The 20,749-nt window shown below is 41.2% G+C and overlaps 2 protein-coding genes across 21 annotated transcripts in view; one reads left to right on the forward strand and one right to left on the reverse strand.

Annotated features, from left to right (window-relative positions):
* Positions 1 to 9,426, reverse strand: part of mycbp2 (MYC binding protein 2) — a 52,313-nt gene extending 42,887 nt beyond the window's left edge. For all 19 annotated transcript variants that reach the window (XM_052081613.1, XM_052081614.1, XM_052081601.1 and 16 more), the window contains exons 1-7: positions 8,736 to 9,426; positions 5,971 to 6,046; positions 3,486 to 3,701; positions 2,623 to 2,776; positions 2,287 to 2,483; positions 544 to 786; positions 119 to 190 (exon numbers count right to left, since the gene is read on the reverse strand). In XM_052081613.1, coding sequence (XP_051937573.1) covers positions 119 to 190; positions 544 to 786; positions 2,287 to 2,483; positions 2,623 to 2,776; positions 3,486 to 3,701; positions 5,971 to 6,046; positions 8,736 to 9,010 — 1,233 coding nt within the window. In that variant the 5' untranslated portion in view covers positions 9,011 to 9,426. The remainder of the gene's footprint in view (positions 1 to 118; positions 191 to 543; positions 787 to 2,286; positions 2,484 to 2,622; positions 2,777 to 3,485; positions 3,702 to 5,970; positions 6,047 to 8,735) is intronic.
* A 4,318-nt stretch (positions 9,427 to 13,744) lies between these two features.
* scel (sciellin) lies at positions 13,745 to 20,673 on the forward strand. Of its 2 annotated transcripts, none has more exons than XM_052081690.1 (19): positions 13,745 to 13,936; positions 15,607 to 15,691; positions 15,818 to 15,880; positions 16,470 to 16,529; positions 16,771 to 16,803; positions 16,895 to 16,930; positions 17,078 to 17,116; positions 17,206 to 17,271; positions 17,350 to 17,406; positions 18,407 to 18,469; positions 18,564 to 18,617; positions 18,698 to 18,769; positions 18,850 to 18,924; positions 19,326 to 19,394; positions 19,462 to 19,581; positions 19,674 to 19,739; positions 19,828 to 19,936; positions 20,162 to 20,264; positions 20,344 to 20,673. In XM_052081690.1, exons 2-19 carry the CDS (start codon positions 15,624 to 15,626, stop codon positions 20,358 to 20,360), a joined length of 1,170 nt encoding a protein of 389 aa, XP_051937650.1. In that variant the 5' UTR covers positions 13,745 to 13,936; positions 15,607 to 15,623; the 3' UTR covers positions 20,361 to 20,673. The 2 variants fall into 2 exon arrangements, with proteins under 2 accessions (XP_051937650.1, XP_051937649.1); XM_052081689.1 differs by having other exon boundaries at positions 13,749 to 13,936; positions 19,668 to 19,739.
* Positions 20,674 to 20,749: the final 76 nt, after the last annotated feature.

A 20,749-nucleotide genomic window follows, 5' to 3' on the forward strand; every position in this document is an offset into this window, starting at 1 on the left:
GGACGATCAAAACAATGATCCCCAGGGTGGGCTTACTGCAGATACTGGTTGCGATTCAGCTGTAAACATTTGAAAGTCCATGTGCAGTTGCTGAGTCAAAACGATGCACTGAAATTACCTGAGCGAAGCCCAGCCACGACCTCTTCTCTGTTCGATTCCTAATGCGCGATGTGGAGTTGTAAACATGACCCTGAGGAAAAGATCAATAAATTAGACATCAGCCAAAAAATGCCCGCACATTCGCCAGTGTTTGATGTATATGATTTTACTGCTTGGTGCTTTCTACCGCCTTTATTACCGATTCGTCTTACTGTTTATTGTGTATGTTAAATCGCTCCATGTACAGCACTTTGTATGCAGCGATGGCTGTTTGAAAGTGCTCTAGAAATACTGTTGACTTGACTTCACAAAGGCAATGACTACATTTGAGTCTGAGAGAGTGTTACGTGTTAACCTATTTTTTGCTTTATTATTGGCATTTTGTATGTTTTTCTTCAGAGCAGGAAACATATCTTCCGGCTATGTATGAAGGCAGCTACGTACCCTGACAGTGCCGCTATACCCCGAGCCCACTTTGTAAAGTCCGTCCTTGCAGAGCAGGTAGAGAAAGGAGCCATCCGTCTGCAGGAGGCAGCGCTCGTCCTCATCGATGGTCACGCCTTTCAGCACCCATTTGTTCATCAATGCCGCACGTTTGATGCCGTTCCCAAACCAGTCCTGGATTTGGATCTTTCCCACCAAAACCGCCTGCACACTCCTCTGCAGGGCGTTCAATATGGTGGGCACCTAAAGGAATCACATGTGTGAGTAAAGCTTTTCAAACTCACTACATTGGGCCTTTGGTGACATTATGGGGACTTGTTATGGGAACTAAATGACGCTCCTGGCACTGCTGATGACTCGTTTAAATAGTATTACGACCTGCAGTGTGAGTTTTCCCTCGTCTCATTGAGCTAAACATCACATTACCACGGCAGTTATACTCCCCCCACCCCCCACCCCCACACACACACACAAATACACACACACACAAACGTGCAGTGTGCAGAGGAAAACACTTCCCGCCAGCCTGCTTCTGTGATAACACAGTCTCGTCAAGGCTTTAAATTCAAGAACCCAGAGGGGAAAATACAGCTTGCAGCGTGTAGGACGCAAGCTGACACTTAATTAGGTAAACCTACACAATCAAATTAGATCCAATGAAACAGAAAAAACAAACAAACAAACAAAATGTCTCATTAATTCTACAAATAATACTCCATTTTGATTGAAACCATCAGACTACATGAACTCATTTTGTTATTGTGACCTACTGCATCAAAGGCATTTTCATTGAATAAGTTGTTTCGGCTACTTAATTAGCTGCGTGATTAAATTACAAATACAGTGTGAATCTTAAAATCGAGTCTGTGCTCTACTTTGTCCCATTTAAGGCATCTTTAAAAAAGGCAGCTTTTATTTATTTTATTTTTTTTTACACTTGCACTGAATCAGATTTGGGTAAATTCAGGTGTACTTAATGCTAAAGCCAGTGAGTGTGAATACTGCGGTGAGCAGCTGGGGGTGTTTATTTCTTCAACTGCAGATGGAAGAAGTCATTAGGAACCTACCCACTCATCCGTTTTCTCAAACGCTGGTCGGCCAGTCCAAGCTGACTTTGGTCAAGGACCAAGGTTACAATCTAGACTGGTCCCCAGTCAATTGTGGGGCATATATTGACTAGCAGCCATTCGATTTCACACCTATGGCACATTTACAGTCTCCAGTGTACCTAACAAGCACATTTTTAGAATGTGGGATGGATCCAAGGAGTGGGACAGCTACTCTTGATGGCAATACAATACAAAGCAAAGGTTGCAGTCAGACGAAAGAGAGGACCGGTGACTTAGCAGAACAGAAGAAGTGATCAGGTAGGGTAAATTAATTAGTGAGGGGACTGCAAGACGGCTGACATTTTGCCAAACTCAATTTGGACTGCCCGCATTGCTTAAAATAAATGCAATAAGGAGGTGCACTGTGATATTGTCTCTATAATATAAACCTACATGTCCTCACTGCTGCCGGCTAACCAAATGCACATTTCTAAAATACAGCCGGCACCAGAAGGAACAGTACAATGAATTGGACTGCAGCATTTAATCGTGATGCATAAATTGTATAATTATATACAATAATTTTTTAATAAAGTGTCATATTATAGAGTGCTATTTTTCCTCAGTAAAAACAAACACACACAACAAAAGTGTGCACCCCCCCCCTCCACACACGCAGTTTTTAATCAGTCACCTGTATCGTCTGGCAAGCATGGCTGCCATTGTTGGTGAGAATGGCGGAGACGGCCTGCAGAATCTTGCCTGTGTCCCCCCAGGAGACCACCAGACTAAAGAGGCAGGCGCAGGACAGGGCAGTGATGGCCTGTCCCGTCGGGTCGTTGGGGCCCGTGCTACGGACTGTGGTCTCCAGCAACAGCTGGTAAAGGGACTCTGAAGGACAAAATGTATTCAATTGTTACGACATTCAGGAGCAGAAAATGTTCAATTCAAAAATTCATGCATTCACTGAATTTGCATGCTCGTTATTTCTCCAACATCAACGAGAACGATTCGTGCGCGCACTCCTCACCCAGCACATCGGGAGGCTCAGTCTGGAATCCCTCGGGCTGTTGCCCCTGCAGCATGTCCAGCAAGGCCTGCAGACTGCGCACGCAGAGCGAGGGGTGCGAGAAGCGCGTCTCCTTTATCAGCTCAAAGACCCCACACAGACCGATGCCGATGATCTACGGACACAGAAGAAGCAGAGCTGGAAGCTAAACCAGTTATATGTGCATTCTTTAAAGTTTGAATTAACTCTCTAACGAAACTTAAATACTATATTGGAGTACTTAAAAAGAGGGTTTTATTTAATCCCCTAGATCATCATCCTATAAAAGAAATATCCTCTAGTCACAGTGTACTTTGGCAATCACCATGACGAGTTTGTATAACGCTCCCACTTGCAAAATTACAGAAATGAACAAAGAACGCTCTTTTAGATCCAGTTAAATGCATGCTCACTCTTTCTCAGTGCTTGTAAGCGACCAAACACAATTGAACTTGAGGACTAACCAGAGTCATCTTGTGCTAGACTATAAAAATCAGGCAGGAAACAAATTCATGGCTGTGTGATGAGATACACAACATGAACATTGCAAGGGTGTGCAGGTGTAAGATTTAGCGGGCCATAACCAGTAACTGATGACACCATCATTTTTTTTTAACATTGTCTCCACCCCCCCCCCCCCCCCATGTTAGACTGGGAGCTTCTTGTGAATGGAAATTAAAATCATTCAAAGGGAAAATGTGGGCCAGGCAAGATTGTTAATCCTCCTGATGGGGATTAGAACAGTCTGGGAAGGTGATATCACATCATACAATATAATTCAATGAAAAAAAAAAGATAAAGGCCTATCGGGATCTCACTGCATAATGATAAACGAGCATCCTTACCTTTGGCAGCTTGATGGCTGGCTCGCGATACTCCTCCTCCTCCTCACTGTCTGAGTCGCCGCTCTGCACCGAGCTCCTGGAGGCCAGCGCCAACGAGGCCTCCCTCTGCTGCCACTCCAGCACGCAGTGGCGCACGTTGCAGTAGACGTTGAATGCGGACGGGTTGCTGTGCAACTTAATGTCGGGCACGCAGAGCGCGCCATCGAAACTCTCCGTCTGTGGGAGCCAAAGGGGAAGTGACAAAGGGGAAGAGTCAGGAATAATTTCTGCGTGTTGGCAGTTGTGGCAGGAACACTCTCACTAGGACTCCAATTGATTCAGAGGCTAGAAATACGAAGCAGTGGGTCGTAAAAGAAGCGCCATCAAATAATCATCAGGATGAGCGCACTAAATGGTTGGCTTTCTCCATCGAGGCATTTTTAGCCACCACCTCGAGGGAGAAGGAACCTCAATGATCGATTGCCATGCCTCTCATTGCCCTATGGGCATACCCGTGACAGGAGGTGATGTCATCTGTTTGGGGAGGGGCGGGGGGCAGGAGAGGGGAGTTGGGACGAGGTCATTCATCCTCAGCTCAAAGCAACAGGGAGGATAGATGGAGCAGATCCATTGAGCAGGGTGTCTGCTGCTCGCCTGCCTGTAGCACTTTGTGTTCATTAAGAGGACAAGGCTTTGGAAGGCATGTAATGCAAACCCCGTGATATCAATGAGAACAGCAAGGAAACAGAAATAGTCCATTGCAGAATTAAAGTGGCGGATAATAAAGCCGTCATTAGCAGTAGGCAACTTTGAAGTAACATTCTTGTCAGTAATATTTTAACTGTTATGCACTGTAAAAGTAAAGTCATATTAAAAATAGGGATCTCTCAAAATCATTCCCCAAGGCCAAAAAAGCACAGTTTCTCTAGAACTCATTTGTTCAAAACTCATGGTGCATTGTGCTCACTCAGGTTGAGGGAAGCCATTGCAACCACATTTTCCATTGTCATTTGCCCCCCCCCCCACACACACATAGCTCTTTAGCCCAAAGATGCCATACAACGGCTCCAAAACATTACTTTTATATTAGGCATGGCTCTAGCCTGAGCAATAAAACAACTGCCTTTTTCAACAAATAACAGAGGATAGGATCCCACAAAAATATCCATTTATCAACAAACTCGATAATGCCGAAACGTGAACGTAGGGGAGTGTGCTGTATGCTAACAAACAAAACATCAGATCCCCATCTTCATCTGGCTTCCAGATGTTTTTAATTCTGATTACAGGTCAATGTGTGCATGAAAAAATGGTTGGGTAGAAATGCTGTGACAATGGCAGCTAGAGTTCTCTGGCAAACCGAGGTTGATCACAAATCCAACATAACCGCCTGCACACTAGCCACACTTTGATGCCTGCATGCCCGTCTCCACGCTAACTCAATTTTTAGCCCCTTTCAAACAGCCCTGTGTAAAACTGCTTTTTCCCCCGCACGTTGTCCTGCTGTGTGAAAGGCACCAGCATCCGGCTGACGTCATAAAAGTGGGATGCCATGTCGCTGTGTTAAAAACATACTGTGGATTTATTTTCCACAATTTGAAGCTGATCCCATGTGTCAGTAACAAGCCTGTGTAAAAATTCTCCAAGGATTAAAAAAAATAAAAAATAAAATCTAGTATTTCTTGTCTTGCTTAAATTAGCCTGTTTGAGAGGGCGGCCTTTTGTCATTCAAGTGAGCAACTTAAGACCCTGTTGCATATATGGCTGGTCCAATGGCAAGTATGGCTTTTGTTGACGACAAGTGTCAGAGGTAGGAGATTGAAAAGGCAAGTCGGCGTCGCCTCCTTGCGTGAGTGTGGAAAAAAAGAAAGTGTCCAAAAAGATAAAAGCATTGTCATGAGTGGATGCTGCCCATCACACACTACACTGTGTTAATGTGGCGCATAGACAACGCAAATTAAAAACTGCACTGCCAACACATCAACAACTTCAGCTTTAGGACAGCTAACTTCAGCTTTAGGACAACTCAGATTTCCACTAATTCTCAAGGGGGAAATATAGTTTGAAAATGTGAGCAAACAAGCAGTCAGCGAGTCTGACCTTGAGGGAAAAGCAAACAGAGCAAACAAAATCAAATGTTAAGTCTGCAAAGTGAGGCAGCAAACTGCCCCACATCCTCCTCAAGAACAGACAGGGTCTCCCCTTTGGATGGAGGAGTTGGTACCAGGCAACTGTTGCCGTAGCGATGCGGAACACATCGGGTCGCTTGGCAACAGGCCGTCACTAACAAGGATGAGCCACTGAAGGAACCCCCCACCCCCCACCCACCTATGGTGCATTTCGTATTGTGCTTCTTGGCACTCTCCTCGCCGCTTTTGAGGATGAGATGGAGTCTGGCGCCAAATATGATTTTTTATCAGAAAGACTCCACTTGATTATGTGAATTTTGCGGGTTGCGCTTCCATAAGCATAACATAATGGTATAACATTGTCATGCATCTCTTACCTTTGTCCTCGATTTGACTTTGGACTTCACCTTTTGTCGCCTTTTCAGCTTCTTCTTGTTCAAGGCTTTCTTCCCTCTGAAAGAAAGAAATCGGCTGTCACAGGGAATATCCATCAAGCAGTGATGGGAAACCTACCGCGGGTGGAACCTATACAGACCGTGAGAGTATTTGATCCGACCTGCTATGCAATTCTAAAAACACGTAACACCTAAGATGGATGAAAGAAAGAAAGAAGGAGGGAAAAGACCCCCCCAAAAATTTTAACCCACCAATACAGAATCATATGACATTGTATTTTTTCAAACATTTAATGTGGCCCATAATTTACAAAGCTGAAATGGCCCCTGACATGATATATTTACAGAAGATTGAGTGTAAACAACACCTGTTAAATGGCTTTATTTACTATATGCTAGTAATATTACAATGTTCTTTACAAGACGGCACACAATTATGCTTATGTTTTGTAGTACCGGTGAGTATAATGGTTTGTGCTTTAAAGGCAGCAAAATTTAACATCCACAGAAAACTCTCTGCCTTAGGAACACACGGTAGCTGACGAAAAAGATAATTTTTGCAAATTAGAAAGACATAACTCAAACCAAAACATCTGTAATTGTCATTTGCACTGTTCTTGCCTCACTGAATCTTCCACATTTTGACAAAGACTCAAAGATGTTGCTTTGCTTTGGTGCTCTATTTTTGGAAGGTGTCAGAATCCAAATTTAAAATGGGTTCACACATGAGAATACAAAGAGAATACGGTTCGAGAAAGTAGATGTAGATACACTGGAAAAAAGATTACCATTTTAAATAATTTAATGTTCTTAATGCACTGGCCCGGTAGACCAGTGGTTAGCACGTCGGCTTCACAGTGCAGAGGTACCGGGTTCGATTCCAGCTCCGGCCTCCCTGTGTGGAGTTTGCCTGTTCTCCCCGGGCCTGCGTGGGTTTTCTCCGGGTGCTCCGGTTTCCTCCCACATTCCAAAAATATGCATGGCAGGCTGATTGAACACTCTAAATTGTCCCTAGGTGTGAGTGTGAGTGCGAATGGTTGTTCGTTTCTGTGTGCCCTGCGATTGGCTGGCAACCGGTTCAGGGTGTCCCCCACCTACTGCCCGAAGACAGCTGGGATAGGCTCCAGCACCCCCCGCGACCCTAGTGAGGATCAAGCGGCTCGGAAGATGAATGAATGAATGAATGTTCTTAATGCAAAGTGCAAAGCATAATTCTAGCGTGGGGGGGCATATGTATCCATTACTCACATAACATTGTAAAAAAACAATCTGAGGAAAATTGATTGTAATGTAGCAATTGATAGCAAGCAGCAGAAGCACTGTTAGTTTACTCTCAACTTGGTTGATGCCTGCTATGCTATTTGTTTGATGGCATGCAACATTAAAATAAGCTTCCATGGGGGGAGGAGAGGGTTTACAAATATTAATTTAAAAATCAGTTTCCCCAGAGGCAACCACAGAATTGTATTCAAACAGATATGCATGATCTCAAGAAAATGAAAGCAGTGGTGGTTGTGAAACAAATAACGACTTCACTTTCTGATTGAGTCATTCGCTGCCGCCCTTCCAAGTCCAAGTCTTATTTAATAGGTTGCTTCTACCTTGGTCAATGAAAATGTGAACTTGAGACCATGACTGACAAAGAGACATCTCTGTATCATGTGAAACAACATTTTAACACATTCTTCCCTCCAGCACAGCAATTTAGAGGGGAGGACACCGGTATTTTGTATCTCCTTCAATGAAAAGGTGAATCTAAATAGAGGGACAAAATTAGGTAAACAATACATTTTACTTTGCATCCTCCCTTGCTTGTTTGTTTAAAGCTATATTTCTACCCTCCTTACTTTCTGTTGTTGGCTCGACATTATTTGTACCTATAAAAAATATAAGGTTACTTAAAAAGTGCACCGAACATTTTGACACACGTGTACAATCGTTCTTAAAACTGTAAGAGCGTTTGATTTTACTGACGAAAAAGTCTCCTCATTGTAAACTGACGCTGTGGGCTGCTGACAACAACACAATGAGAGTGAGGGATGATGCAGCAATGACCCAGCTCCACTCCAACCTGACTGACAATAAATGACGTAACTATTACACGCTTAGGGCAAAAAATGCCACTTAAGATCACAAACCTCCTCCTCCACGCATAAAAAAAACAAAAAACATGCAGACACGTTATCGTGTCACTGTCATCAATGTGTACCACCTACAAAAAATACTACTGGGGTCTAACGCTCCCATGTTTTTAGTTGGCGTCCAGCTAGCTGGCAGGCTAACTAGCTAGCAATCGCAATAGTGACGCGGTTGGGCCTAAACTGACATTAATGACCACGACTAAGTTATTTAGATGACAAGTGTTGTGCTGTGTAGTATAAAAACCACATTTGCCAATCAACCCCCGTTTGCGCATGCTGGACGGAGCCAACGGGAGCTACACAGATCTCCGACAGGCTAAGGAAGTCCCTGGACCAGATGCTACCTTGGCAAGCTGACCCCACCAGGAGTGCCCCCACCACCCCTCAAAACAGCGCACCTCCTGGGTTTATTTATTTATTTGGGGGAGCTAATGCGACAACTGCATGAACCATGAAAACTGGACTAGCTCGCGAGACATGAATGACATTTAGTTTACGGTCGCCGTGTCCAGCCGGGGATATGACGTTGGGCTATGGTTAGCTCCAAGCTAGCCCCGCGAATGACAAGCCAGCCTCTGCCATGAACAGCCAAATAGCCCCACTCACCTTCCTGGATTTAGTCCTTGCTCTTTATCGTTGATGGCAGTCGTATAAATCCTCCTGTATCTTTCCGCCAGGGCTCTCCCTGAGAGTAAAAGCTGGTACCGAGTCCGACAGTCAGACTGGGCTCCGGGTGTCGGACAGGGACCCATACCCGGCCCAATGGTGGAGAGATCGGCTCCTAGTCCGTAAATGACCCGGACTCCCAGCCCCATCGACGGTGACGAAGAGGGCAGAATCCCTCCACAGGCGGCGGCCGCTGCCGCAGCGGCACACATCATCGTTTAGGAGCACAATGCATAAATGAATCACGCAAAACAGAAAGCCGCTCAATCACGCCCGGCCATCGGGTACAATCTGTGTATTGTTAAATCCACTGCGTGCCTATAACGTGCCCCTTTTAACGTTGCGGAAAATGGCACAAATTTTATCCGGGATCGGCGCTTGTTATCAGGGCTAATTCAGCAACCGAGGTCCTCCTCCTCTCTCCCCTCCTCCTCCTCCTCCCCCTCCACCCGTGCGTCTCTTCCTCGAGCTACAAGAACATTCCCGATAAAATGTCCAAAATATCAGGAGTATTCGTTATGTTGGGGATTCGTTGCCATTTGTCCCTCGGAAATGCGTTGACCCCCGAGCGGCTGCACCCTCAGACGGTCTGCCATCTTAGCTCCATCATCCCTCCCCTCCCCTTGCCTGCACGGTGTGCTGCGTCGCTTCGCCCGCACGCCGCCGGAACACGTTCATTATTAGGATTATTATTAGCCTCCAGGAACATTATCATCATCCCGTGGCATTTATGCTCTGTAGTATGCTTGCGGATAATAATAATTCCTTTGGAACATATAGAGAAAAGACTCCGAGATTTCCCCTATGGTTGGCATTGTAATTCCAAACGATTGTATTGTCTGTCTGCTGTGTCTACTCTGGAAAGCATAAGAAACCCCCAAAATACGACTTTATTGTCTGTCTGCTGTGTCTACTCTGGTTAGCATAAGAAACCCCCCAAAAACGACTAGACATTTTGGTATTTATGACAATTTTTTGAGTCACATATGTTTTCAGTTGTTAATGGAATAAAAACAAAAATATCATTCTCAGATAGAAATTCAATTCCAATGAAGTTTGGAGGTTGGCGTTAAACATTCATGAAAACAGAATACAATGATTTTCAAATTATGTTCAACCTATATTTAATTGAATGCACGACAAAGACAAGATAGTTAATGTTCAAACAATACAGTTGTTTTTAAAGAATAATCATTCGTTTAGAATAATATTGTGTCAAAACAGCGTCATGTTGAACACTTTTCTTTTTAAAACATTCAATAAACTTTTGGGAGGTAAGGACACTCATTTTTGAAGCTTTGTCGGTGGAATTCTTTCCCATTTTTGCTTGATGTACAACTTCATCTGTTCAACAGTCCACAGTGTCGTATTTCACGCTTCATAATGCGCAGAACATTTTCAATGGGAGACAGGTCTGGACTGCAGGCAAGCAAGTCTAGTGCACACACTCATTGACTACGAACCCATGCTGTTATAACACATGCAGAATGTGGTTTGACATTGTCTGGCAGAAATATGCATGCGCGTCCATGAAAAAGACATTGCTTGGATGCCAGCATATGTTTCTCCAAAACCCGTATGTACCTTTCAGCATGAATGGTGCCTTTGCGGATGCCTAAGTTACCCATGCCATTGGCACTAACACAGCTCTACATCATCACAGATGCTATCTTTTGAACTTTGCATCCATAATAGTTTGGCCCAGAAGGCATAAGGTCCACAATTTCCCAAAACAATTTGAAATGTGAAATTGCATCAGTCCATCTTTGCCAGCGGCTTTTCTGGGTGTTGATAAATGCGTAGTTGAGTTTTAAGTTGCACTAAAAAACTGCGTTTGCTGACATTGTTTTTCTGAAGTGATCCTGAGCCTGTGTGTTGATATCCTTTCCACATTGATATCGATTTTTTATGCAGTGCCCTCTAAGGGATCGAAGGTCAAGGGCATTCAACGTTGAGGACAAGCAATATAGAAAATGGATGGATAGAACTGCCGTGCACATTTCAAAAGAAATGAGAAAGTGTAAAATAAAAACGGGGAAAAAATGACATAAAATAAAACTACTCACCCCTTAACAGATGTGTAACAGAAAGGGAACTGAAAGGATTTTTCAGAGCAATGCTGTCACCTTGTAGAGTTTCATTAGCAGGTTTGGTATTAGTATGTGTTGTGTTTAACAAATGTATCAGGATTAGGAACATTTATTGGGTTGTTCGTATTGTTCTGCATAACCACATCATGCCCTTTGTCACTGAAATGTATTCTCTGGGTGACATCACCAAAAAATAATCAAAGAAATATAAAACCCCTCTTAAGGTGTTCAGCCATGATTAAATGAATTCTTTCTGACGAGATTTACTGACTTTACACGTGGTAGTGGTTTGAGCTGCAAGATTCGTTCAATCCTTGAGGCATAACTTTCTAGAAAAAGTCTTTTGAACACCAAATTTTAACGCTTTTGCAGCACCAGCTTAATTGCTTGTTTTTTTTCTGTTTTGTTTTGGTTTTGTGTTTGTTTTTATTACAGTATACAGTGTTGCACAGCCATTTATGTTATGCGACACTAGCACCGCCTAGTGTACATCATTTGTGCATTCCGGATGGCTAGAGAATGCTCTGTGTTTTGATGAGCTGAATGAATGCACAAGACAGTTCTGTATAAATTTATTAGACCACGTCATAAAAACGACTAGAACAACCGGCATCGTGAAGTGTATTCATGCGGATTCTGCTAATTTCCGTGAGCTCTTCACACTTTGGTAATTTGAACAAGAATCAGAAAGTTCAAATTTGAGTTCACCTTTTTATACCTAGATTTTAGCCATCAGAAATAAATCAACCAGAACTTATGTTCAGGGAACAAGGAGGCTTAAATAACTACAATTTGACATTTTAGGAAACACTTACGCATGACTATTTTTTTGTTAATTCTTTGTAAAACTGTATCTTAGTAATTTAATAGATACGTTGATAATATTTGTTTCCGCATTAGAAATATCATATCGTTCAAAGAGCTTCTACATAAAGCCGGCCCAACCCAATGTGGCAATGTAGGTGAGATTTGTTATTCACACCTGGTTCCATTTGCCATTTACACGTGCTAATAAAATAAACTGAATAGTGTTGTTGGTTTTTTTTTAACATTACCTATCATTTATAAGGTAACATGTTTTGCTCTTTGCTAAGATACACAGTACATAGGACATTTCCTCAGCAGAATCTCAAATATTTTGACCGATTATTGTTTTCTCAGTTGTCAAAAAGTACAGTCCTGCTATGATCACAATGAGAAAAGCAACCTTGGCCATTAGTTGGATTTTTTTTTTGTGCCAAACATGTACATGCTTCATTATTTCCTCTCTGATAACTATTTCAATGGCTTGACCTAGCATAACAAAACACAATAGCAAGCTCATTGCTGGCTAGTCTGCATTCCTGTCATTGCAACCGAGGCTTGCCTATCAGCATCGTGTTGTCACACCCTTCTTTGCTATGAGCCGTTCATACTTTTAATCATTCAAGTAGTGACTGTCCAAAGCAGAAAAAGACACTTTAGATCACAAACTTGTGCAGTAACATGTTGATTGTGTTCCCTTGGTAAAATGTAATTTTAAAACAGAAGGAAACTTTTTCCAGCTTTTGGGAGGCACAACAGATTCATGAGTTTGTTTGTTTTTTCCAAGTTTAAGTTAAAGTTTAGACTGCAGTTTGCTCCAGTGCCCGGTAATCCTGTGATTATGTAATTGTGACTGACGGGGATACTGTAGTTGTTTTGCCATAAATATGTATCCCACAATTATCCAGCTTCTCTAATATATACATATATTTTTATTTTTATTTCATTTGATTCACAAATACAATCTTGTACTGCAAAAATTCATCGAAATAATTATGGCGATAGACAACCTGTTATCATTGAACCTTTCTTTATTAATTGCTAAAGCAATTTTTAAAATGACAGTTTTCAGCGCTATTAATCTCATTCAGTATAACAAAGACTGAATCAATGCGAGCTAGAGCTTGACTGCTCGTCATTCTTTCACTGTACATGTATATTCTTCTCTTAAAGGGGAAGTCAAGTCCAAAATGTTCTTTTCAATAATATGTTCTATGTGGTCCCACTAGTCCAAACACTGTATTTTGATTAACATTGTGTGTGTGGAATATGAATTAAGCAGCAAAATCCACCCGTTTTTATCCATTTCAGGAGGCGGCCATTTTCCCACTTGACGTCCACTGTAAATGATATTAAAGTTGCTAAATTGGTAACGACCAATCACGGCTCAGCTAGCTAGCGTCAAATTACCGACTCAGAAAACAGGTGAGCTGGCAAGCGATGTTCAACATTGGGTCGGATGTTCCACTGTAAATATTGTTTGTGAAGACTCTTTAGAGGTCCATTTAGGATTGAAATGCAACATAAATAATCGATTTTTGTGGCATGGCTTTAGATCAGTTTTTTCTAACCTTTACTGTGCCATGGAATATATTCTACAATAGAAAAAATTCTGCCATCGTGTAGAATTTCCCACTCCTGATGATCTCTCCCGATACATTAATTTGCTGCGTCACAGTTGTTGGGAATCACTGGTTTAGATAGCACGTATGCCTAATATTCTGGCCTGTAGTGTACCTATTGACGTTGCTTGGACTTCGCTGGACTTGACTGGACTTGAAAAGTGCAAAGTCCTCCTGTGATTTATTAAAGGAACGGTCATGCAATGTGGAGTAAAACTAACTAGAGAACAAGCTGATATGAAGAGATCTATCTATCTACCGGTACATTTTACACATTTTTAGTGACGTCTTGACATACACTCCCACACCCACTGGGTGTCTGTCTGACGCTTAAGTTGACTTGCAGGTCCTTCCATGCGCTCCACCTTAATTCCAGCCGCGTCTCAGCGGGCTAGGCGGCTGATAAACTTGCTCAATTCCGACTACCAGCCGACAGCAGACTCACTCTTCTCCTTTACTGAGGCCCCGCCTGCCCCAGGGTGACCTTGCACTCCCCTCCCCCTGGGTTAAAAACCGCTTTGACGAGGGAGTAATTGCACACAGCAGTGTAGTTTACAGGTGTTTAGCAGGATTTTGAGCTGCAATTCGGTTCAGCCCTGCTTGGAACTCACAACTTTCCACAGAGGTATGCACTTTCCTTTATTTTGATTAACTCTGACCTACAAAAGTATCAAATATTGAGTTACTGTTTTATGTCAACCCTTAGTTTATGAGTGAAATAAAACCAAGCTGCGTCGAGCTAGTTTGACCTCTTTGCGTGATTTTTAAGGCTGTAATTTAGAACAAATATTGAGTAATGAAATCCGTGCCAGATTTATTTGCTCGTATTGTTCATTAGCACACACATTGCATAGAACGATGGAGTTATTAAGGTGGCTGTCAATTCACAAGAGTCAATGAGAGGCTTCAAACCAGGGAAGGAAGTTTTTCGTCAACCGAGTGTTGACTAAATTCATGAAGAAATAAAAAAGATCTCTATCCTCCTTTAGGCAACAATTTAACATTTCTAACTGTCACATATGTGTAAAAAATAACATAATGTATAATATAACTAAAATAAAGTAAAACTACACAGAAAAAATGGTGTGCTGAATTTACTCAATTTTATTTTGTATGGTTTTCATCTGTTTTTTTAAGTAGATGTATAATCTACTTTAAAATTATATCTGAATCCAGATGATTTTTTTATGCAACCACTTAACCAAATAAAACTTAGTTCAACAAAAACTTGTTTTCAGTGTACTCACCCATTGAAGATGTCGCAAACAAGTAATTATTAGATTAGTTTTTAATTACAGTCTTGCCTTACCTTTGAAGTTTGATGCATTATGGCGTCAAATGTTTTGGGGATTGAGGGGTTTAGGGGGCACTGCTTAAACTCCACGGACCATAGGTTGCACACCCCTGATAGAAGCATGCAAATAAATGACCAGTAAAATTCTCACTTTAAAAAAAATGCAGAAAGCGGTCAAGAAAATGTCAGGAATGACTCATGTCACCCATATGTTCTACTATGTATTACTCTGTTTAGCGAGGGTGTGTGTTGCATGGAACGTGGGGGTGTGTTCGTGTGGGCTGAGATCCAGACAAACCAGTTTTAAAGAGGCAGCTCCTCTATTCAACACACAGCATCTCAAGTGTTACCAGGCGAGGCATAGTACAGATCAGTACAGTTGGAGAGCCTTTGAGCAGCTCGGCCCACAGTGACATCTTGTGGCCATAAACGGTAGTGTGTGTATCGCTTTTTAAAATGTCTTTCTCTTTACAGCACGAACCGTTGAAAATATGAACAATACCAACCTGAGTTATCAAATGTGTGAGCATCCATATGCATGTTCATTATTATTAGTAGTAGAAGTAGTAATAATAGTAGTAGTAGTAGTAGTAATAGCAGGAGTAGTCCAAGTAGTCGTAGTATGTGACTATTGTCAGAATGTAAAGACGTGAATGTATTTATTTGAATTATTCTATTATGCACAAAATGATGTCTTATCATAAACAGTTATTTAATTCATTTTATGAGTTTATATATATTTATTATATTAAGGTATATATATACTGTATATACAGTGTGTATATATATGTGTGTGTAATTCTTTCATAATTTTTACTGCACTTTTTGCATCCTGAGACCGTTGTCTATATTTTGACTTGCATGTCAATGAGGTAACAAAAACATAAAGACGCAGTGCAATTCTACTTCATCATATTATTAGATTATAAATATAATACTTCTTCACTTGAAACCATTTTGAGGAGGCCATTTTAAATGTGAGCATTTTTATCTTTTCAAAGCCAAGAGCGTCCGCACCATGTCTTCCTCTCTGCTAAAAGACGACAGTTGGATCAGAAAAGACGAGGATGAGTACGAAGCCGTTGAGTGAGTGCAATTATGACATAACTCAAACATGGAGAGAGAGAAAAAGGAACACGCAACCGAAAGGAAGCAGACTGTTTTAGGTGCGACTCCATTATGCTTTTCATTTGTTGTCTTCTTCTTTGACAGCCGAGATCCAAACTTTGGCTCATCTGTCCTCACCCAATACAGATCCACCGATAGTTTAAACAGGTAGAATTTTTCTTCTCTCTTTTTACCGGGCTTGACTTTTTGGGGTGACTTTTAAAATCAGCATTTCAACAGTCCTAACTGTTGCATACGTGTGGAAAAAAAATAAGTTGACCCTATTTAAATAAATTACATTTTTAAAAGTCACCCTTTTAAATGCCGGAGTGGGGCACAATTTTTCGTCAGTGCTACCGGGAAGACACATAGGACCACACACTTCCGAACCAGATGGATGACAAAATGCTATTATTTGAAACGCACAACAAAATGACCATGTACCGTGATTTTTTTTTTCCAGTGCAAAAGGCTCCCTTATATGAAAATTGCAAATCAAGGACGGCATAAAACTATTGAACAGCAAAGCAACTTTTTTCACGAAAATCAGCTCACTCAAAATTGTAATATTATCAAGTACCGGTATGTTTGTCATGCATATCATTCCAAATCCACACAAACAAAAAAAAAAAAAAACGCTTACTCGGGTTGGAGTACAGGCCAGTATGAGACCCTCTTTTTTCCCCACATTGTGTTGGAAATTATGAGCTCATTTTATACAAAGTTATCGCTTTATTTTTTTGCATGTTGCTTACAGCCCTGTGGCAGAAAATAAACAAATTGCCAGATCAACGTCTGTACAGGCTCTCAGCAAGAGGTAAAAATCTGGTGCTGCAGGTTCTCATTTATTTTCTTTCTTTTTCTTTCTTGTTTTTTGCATTTTCAGGCGTTTACGGGGATTTCGTTTCATTTCATCAACATGCCAAAAACTGACATTGGTTCAACCCTGAGACTATTAAAAACTAAATAACGCTGAATTAAATCATCCCAACTAACAAGGTGAAATTGTAGCACACAGTTGTGATATGAACCACTAATTGTCATTTCTGCTGTCGTAGATTCAGTGGGAGTCAGGATGACCTGCCAACCAGGTTTGTGTCCAATTTTCTTTTTTTATTTAAATGCTCACAAAAAGCACCGCAAGGCCTTTTAATTATTGCCTTTCTGCCTTTTCACACGCAGCTCCTACTCCAAATCCCGAGTCTCCTACACTCAGAGGTAGATTTTCCTTTAAAAAAACACACAAAATCAAGCAAGGTTGTCTTGAAAAGAAGCGACACAGCTGTCTAATATTCAAATATCCTGCATATATTCGGATGTCCAGCCCCTTAAAGCAAATGACGGATATTAATGTCTCTCCTCCAGCTCCCCCTCCTACAGGAGAAACGATGAACCCAATTCAAGGTGCACCAGCAACAGTCATTCGTGCATCCACATCATCCAAACATACCAGTAGAAAATATCCTTTTAAAACTTTGCGTCCTGTCCTTCAGCACCACCACCACCACAGTGAGCAAGGATGGCAAAATCACCGAAACCACAATCACCAGCAGTCTTAGGTAGAGAGTGACCCATCATATCATTGGATTGTTATGAGTTAGATGACAATGTTTTTTTTTCCTGTTGTTTATTTGCAGAAAAAGTCCCCCCAAGACTTCAACATTCAGTGAGCGGGTGCAGTCCTTCAGCAAAGGGTAAAAGCCATTTAAAAAAAAAGTCATATATGTTCTTAGGGCATCAAAAAAATTTTTTTAACCCTTTCAGGGACTGCGGTTACTACAGTGGACAGTTTACCATGTTCTCAGGTTACAGGGTGCATGAAAGGGTTAAATAATTGTTTTTGGTTGACATCCGATTTAAAACATTTCGGAACCTGCTTTTCCTATGAGGAAAACATGGAAGTAGAAATGACCTGTTCCACAGTGAAACTATTTACAGTACATTCAAAGCCGTACTGGGGAACAAAAATATAGCTTCACGGATAAGGTCATACACGGCTGTGTTTTTTCGGTTAACATTTTCAATAGTCTTGTCATATTTGTTGTCTTATTTCAGTTTTTTTCCCCTAAAATTGGTCAGATTCTTTTTCTATTCATGTTTTATTTTTTTTATCTTCAGTAAACTCTTGACACAAGTTCATCACACAAACATGACGCATGATCTAAAATTTTGAATGATAAAGTTTGAGGTAGTAGTCTACCACATTTGTCATCAAACATAGGAAAAGTGACGAAATTAAATATGAGTTTGAACCTCACTGTAATTTTTTTTTTTAAAGCGACCAATGTAATCATTTGAGCTTGTTGGTATGGCAACTCCACATGATTGGGGATGACACATAAGCCAAATTTGGACAAAAATATACATTTCATAAAGTCAAAATACCATGAGATTAAAAATAAATATTCATAATCATTCATATTTATTTCATAATTATTACTGTTAGTTGGGCAAAATAAAACCATCAAATGTATAGTTCAATACGGTTATAATAACCGTTTCAAGGACTACGGTTACTACGGTGAACGGATTATTATGTGATCAGGTTACATGTTATCATAATCGGTGTATAGAAGCGTTAAACTAGTGATATAAAAAAATTGTAATGCAACTCTCCGCAAATTACAAGGGTTTTGTTATGTTTTTTTTGTTTGTTTGTTTGTTTGTTTGTTTGTTTGTTTTGTATGTTGTCAGTGCTGAGGACAAACTGTATGATACGCTCATCCCCAATGCGATCAAAGATGAAACTGGAGACAGGTCAGACATTCATCCACCAGTTGCATTGAAGAAATGGGTTCGATGGTTAATTGGTGAAAATAATGACGTAAAAACGTCATTATTTTCCTTACAGCAGAACAAGGCTCTCCAGCAGCGAGACTAGGACTTTGACAAGAAGCATTAACGGGTTAAGTCTTGTGTTTACTCGGCGAAATGAAAAGGAAACCGGATTGTACATGTACGTGAACGTTGTCATTCCGTCAGTAGGCCTGAAGATGAGCTCTACGACACCCTGCTGGCAAAGGGCATCTCTTCCGCTCAGTCATCTTCATCTTACAGGTGAGGCGACATCTGCGGTTAAGCGATAAGCCCGCAATCCCATAATCGACATCTCGGCAATATTGTTGTCTTTGTGTCAGCACCTCGAGCGTGACGAAGAGAGAGACAGTGACTATGGAGAGTAGCGTAGCACCGCTAACTACATCCTATACCAGGTAGACATAGTTCAAGCTTTGTTTTAGTTTTAGTTTTTTTGTGTGTTTTTGCATTAATGAATTTCTCTGATAATTTTTTAAGCCTTTGGCCATTATTATTATGTGTTACATCTAAGATTTCTGAAAGAGCTGTGTTTATAAAAAAAATTCAACTACCGGTAATCCTCTTGACTTCTTCAGAGAAGCTCTTCCAAGTAAAGTTGGCACTACATGAAATCCTTCACCGAATCGAAAATCACAAATTCACTTAGATTTTCAATACCCGGGCCCACTTTTTTAAATTTTATGTATGACTGGTATTCCCCATGTGAGTGCTGATCTTCTGGACATCTCATAGAAACTCCTTTGACTTACTTTACACCAATAAATGGCTCACCCATACTTTCCTCTCTGCCATGCAGCCGCTCTTACACTGATGAAATTCCCAGCGCCCGCGTCACCTCGTACAGTGTCAGCAGCAACCTGCCCAGGTACATCCACGCACATACAGTATACGTTATATTTCTTCGCTAATGTGCCGCGTTTCTGTGGCCACAGTGACGACTACAGCAGCAAAAGCGGCAGCTACTACTACAGCTCCTCAACCTCGTCCAAGCCCACCTACGAATACACCAGTATCAGCAACCCCACTGAATATAGTTCCACCACATACAGGAGGTACATGCATGCGGGATGAACACGAATGCTCACTTACAGATCTAAAAAGAAGAACAATTATAATAATACTGTTAGTCTTATCGCAACACCAGCTTGTCTGACCAGATGCTCTCGAATCCCACGACGTCCGTCAAGACCGTCTACACCAGTCCTGACAGGTTAGGAAAGCGCTTCAGATTGAGATTTCAATGCTTTTCATCCATTTTAATTGACTTCAGTTGAACTTGCATATGGTCATAAACATAGGACAACCCTGGAAAGGGAACTTTGCACTTACTGCCATAAGCCCTTCAATGGTGATGCCAAGATGATCCTGGATGAAATGAAGATCAGCTGCCATACTTTCTGCTTCAAGGTGATTTTTTTTTTAATTATTTGAATGACATATGTTGCCACTTTGTAACCATCCTATTTTAACACGGGCTACTTAAAGCAAGAGGCAAGGGCTGAAAGAATTGTATTTTAGGAGATAAAACAAACATAATGATTGAGTCTGATTCCATACAGCAACTAAAATTTCACACTGATGTGTTACAATTGCACACAGATAACCTGATGCATGTCATTTCATTGTACGCAGTGTGAGGTGTGCAACGGTACTCTGGGCCACCTGAAAGCGGGCGATAGCATGTGGGTGTACAACCACATGGTGCATTGCCAGAACTGCTTCGACGTGACCAGAGGTAAGAAACACAGCTTAACGCTTTTAATACAAGGCAAAGGCAAATAAGCAACAAACAAAATCAATATTCCATCCCGCAGAGAAATGGCGCCACTGACTTCGCCCCTCAACTTCGAACTGAATAAAAAAAAGCAAGTGATTCAATTTTTTTTTTATGTGGGGGGGGGGGGGGTCATGTAGGTTATGTTGCATAAATATTTATATTAATTCTGGTGTTTTGGATAATCATGAAGAATGTGTAGCACATAATACGGCAGACAATTGCAATAGATATGTTCAATATATTATCTCTAATATTCTCTGAAGGCTTTTAAGGGACTTGGTTTGCAATCTGATAACAATATTGTGATGTGGATGGCCGGGTTTGTTATTCCTGTGTGCAATAAAAGCAATCACTGTATTGATATCAAGCTAGTGTCTCGTTGTCATTCGTACAGTAAATGCGACGTAACGACAAACAAATACACAACGAACATATTGTAATGC

Source organism: Hippocampus zosterae, chromosome 12, assembly GCF_025434085.1.
Source record: "Hippocampus zosterae strain Florida chromosome 12, ASM2543408v3, whole genome shotgun sequence".
NCBI lineage: Eukaryota > Metazoa > Chordata > Actinopteri > Syngnathiformes > Syngnathidae > Hippocampus > Hippocampus zosterae.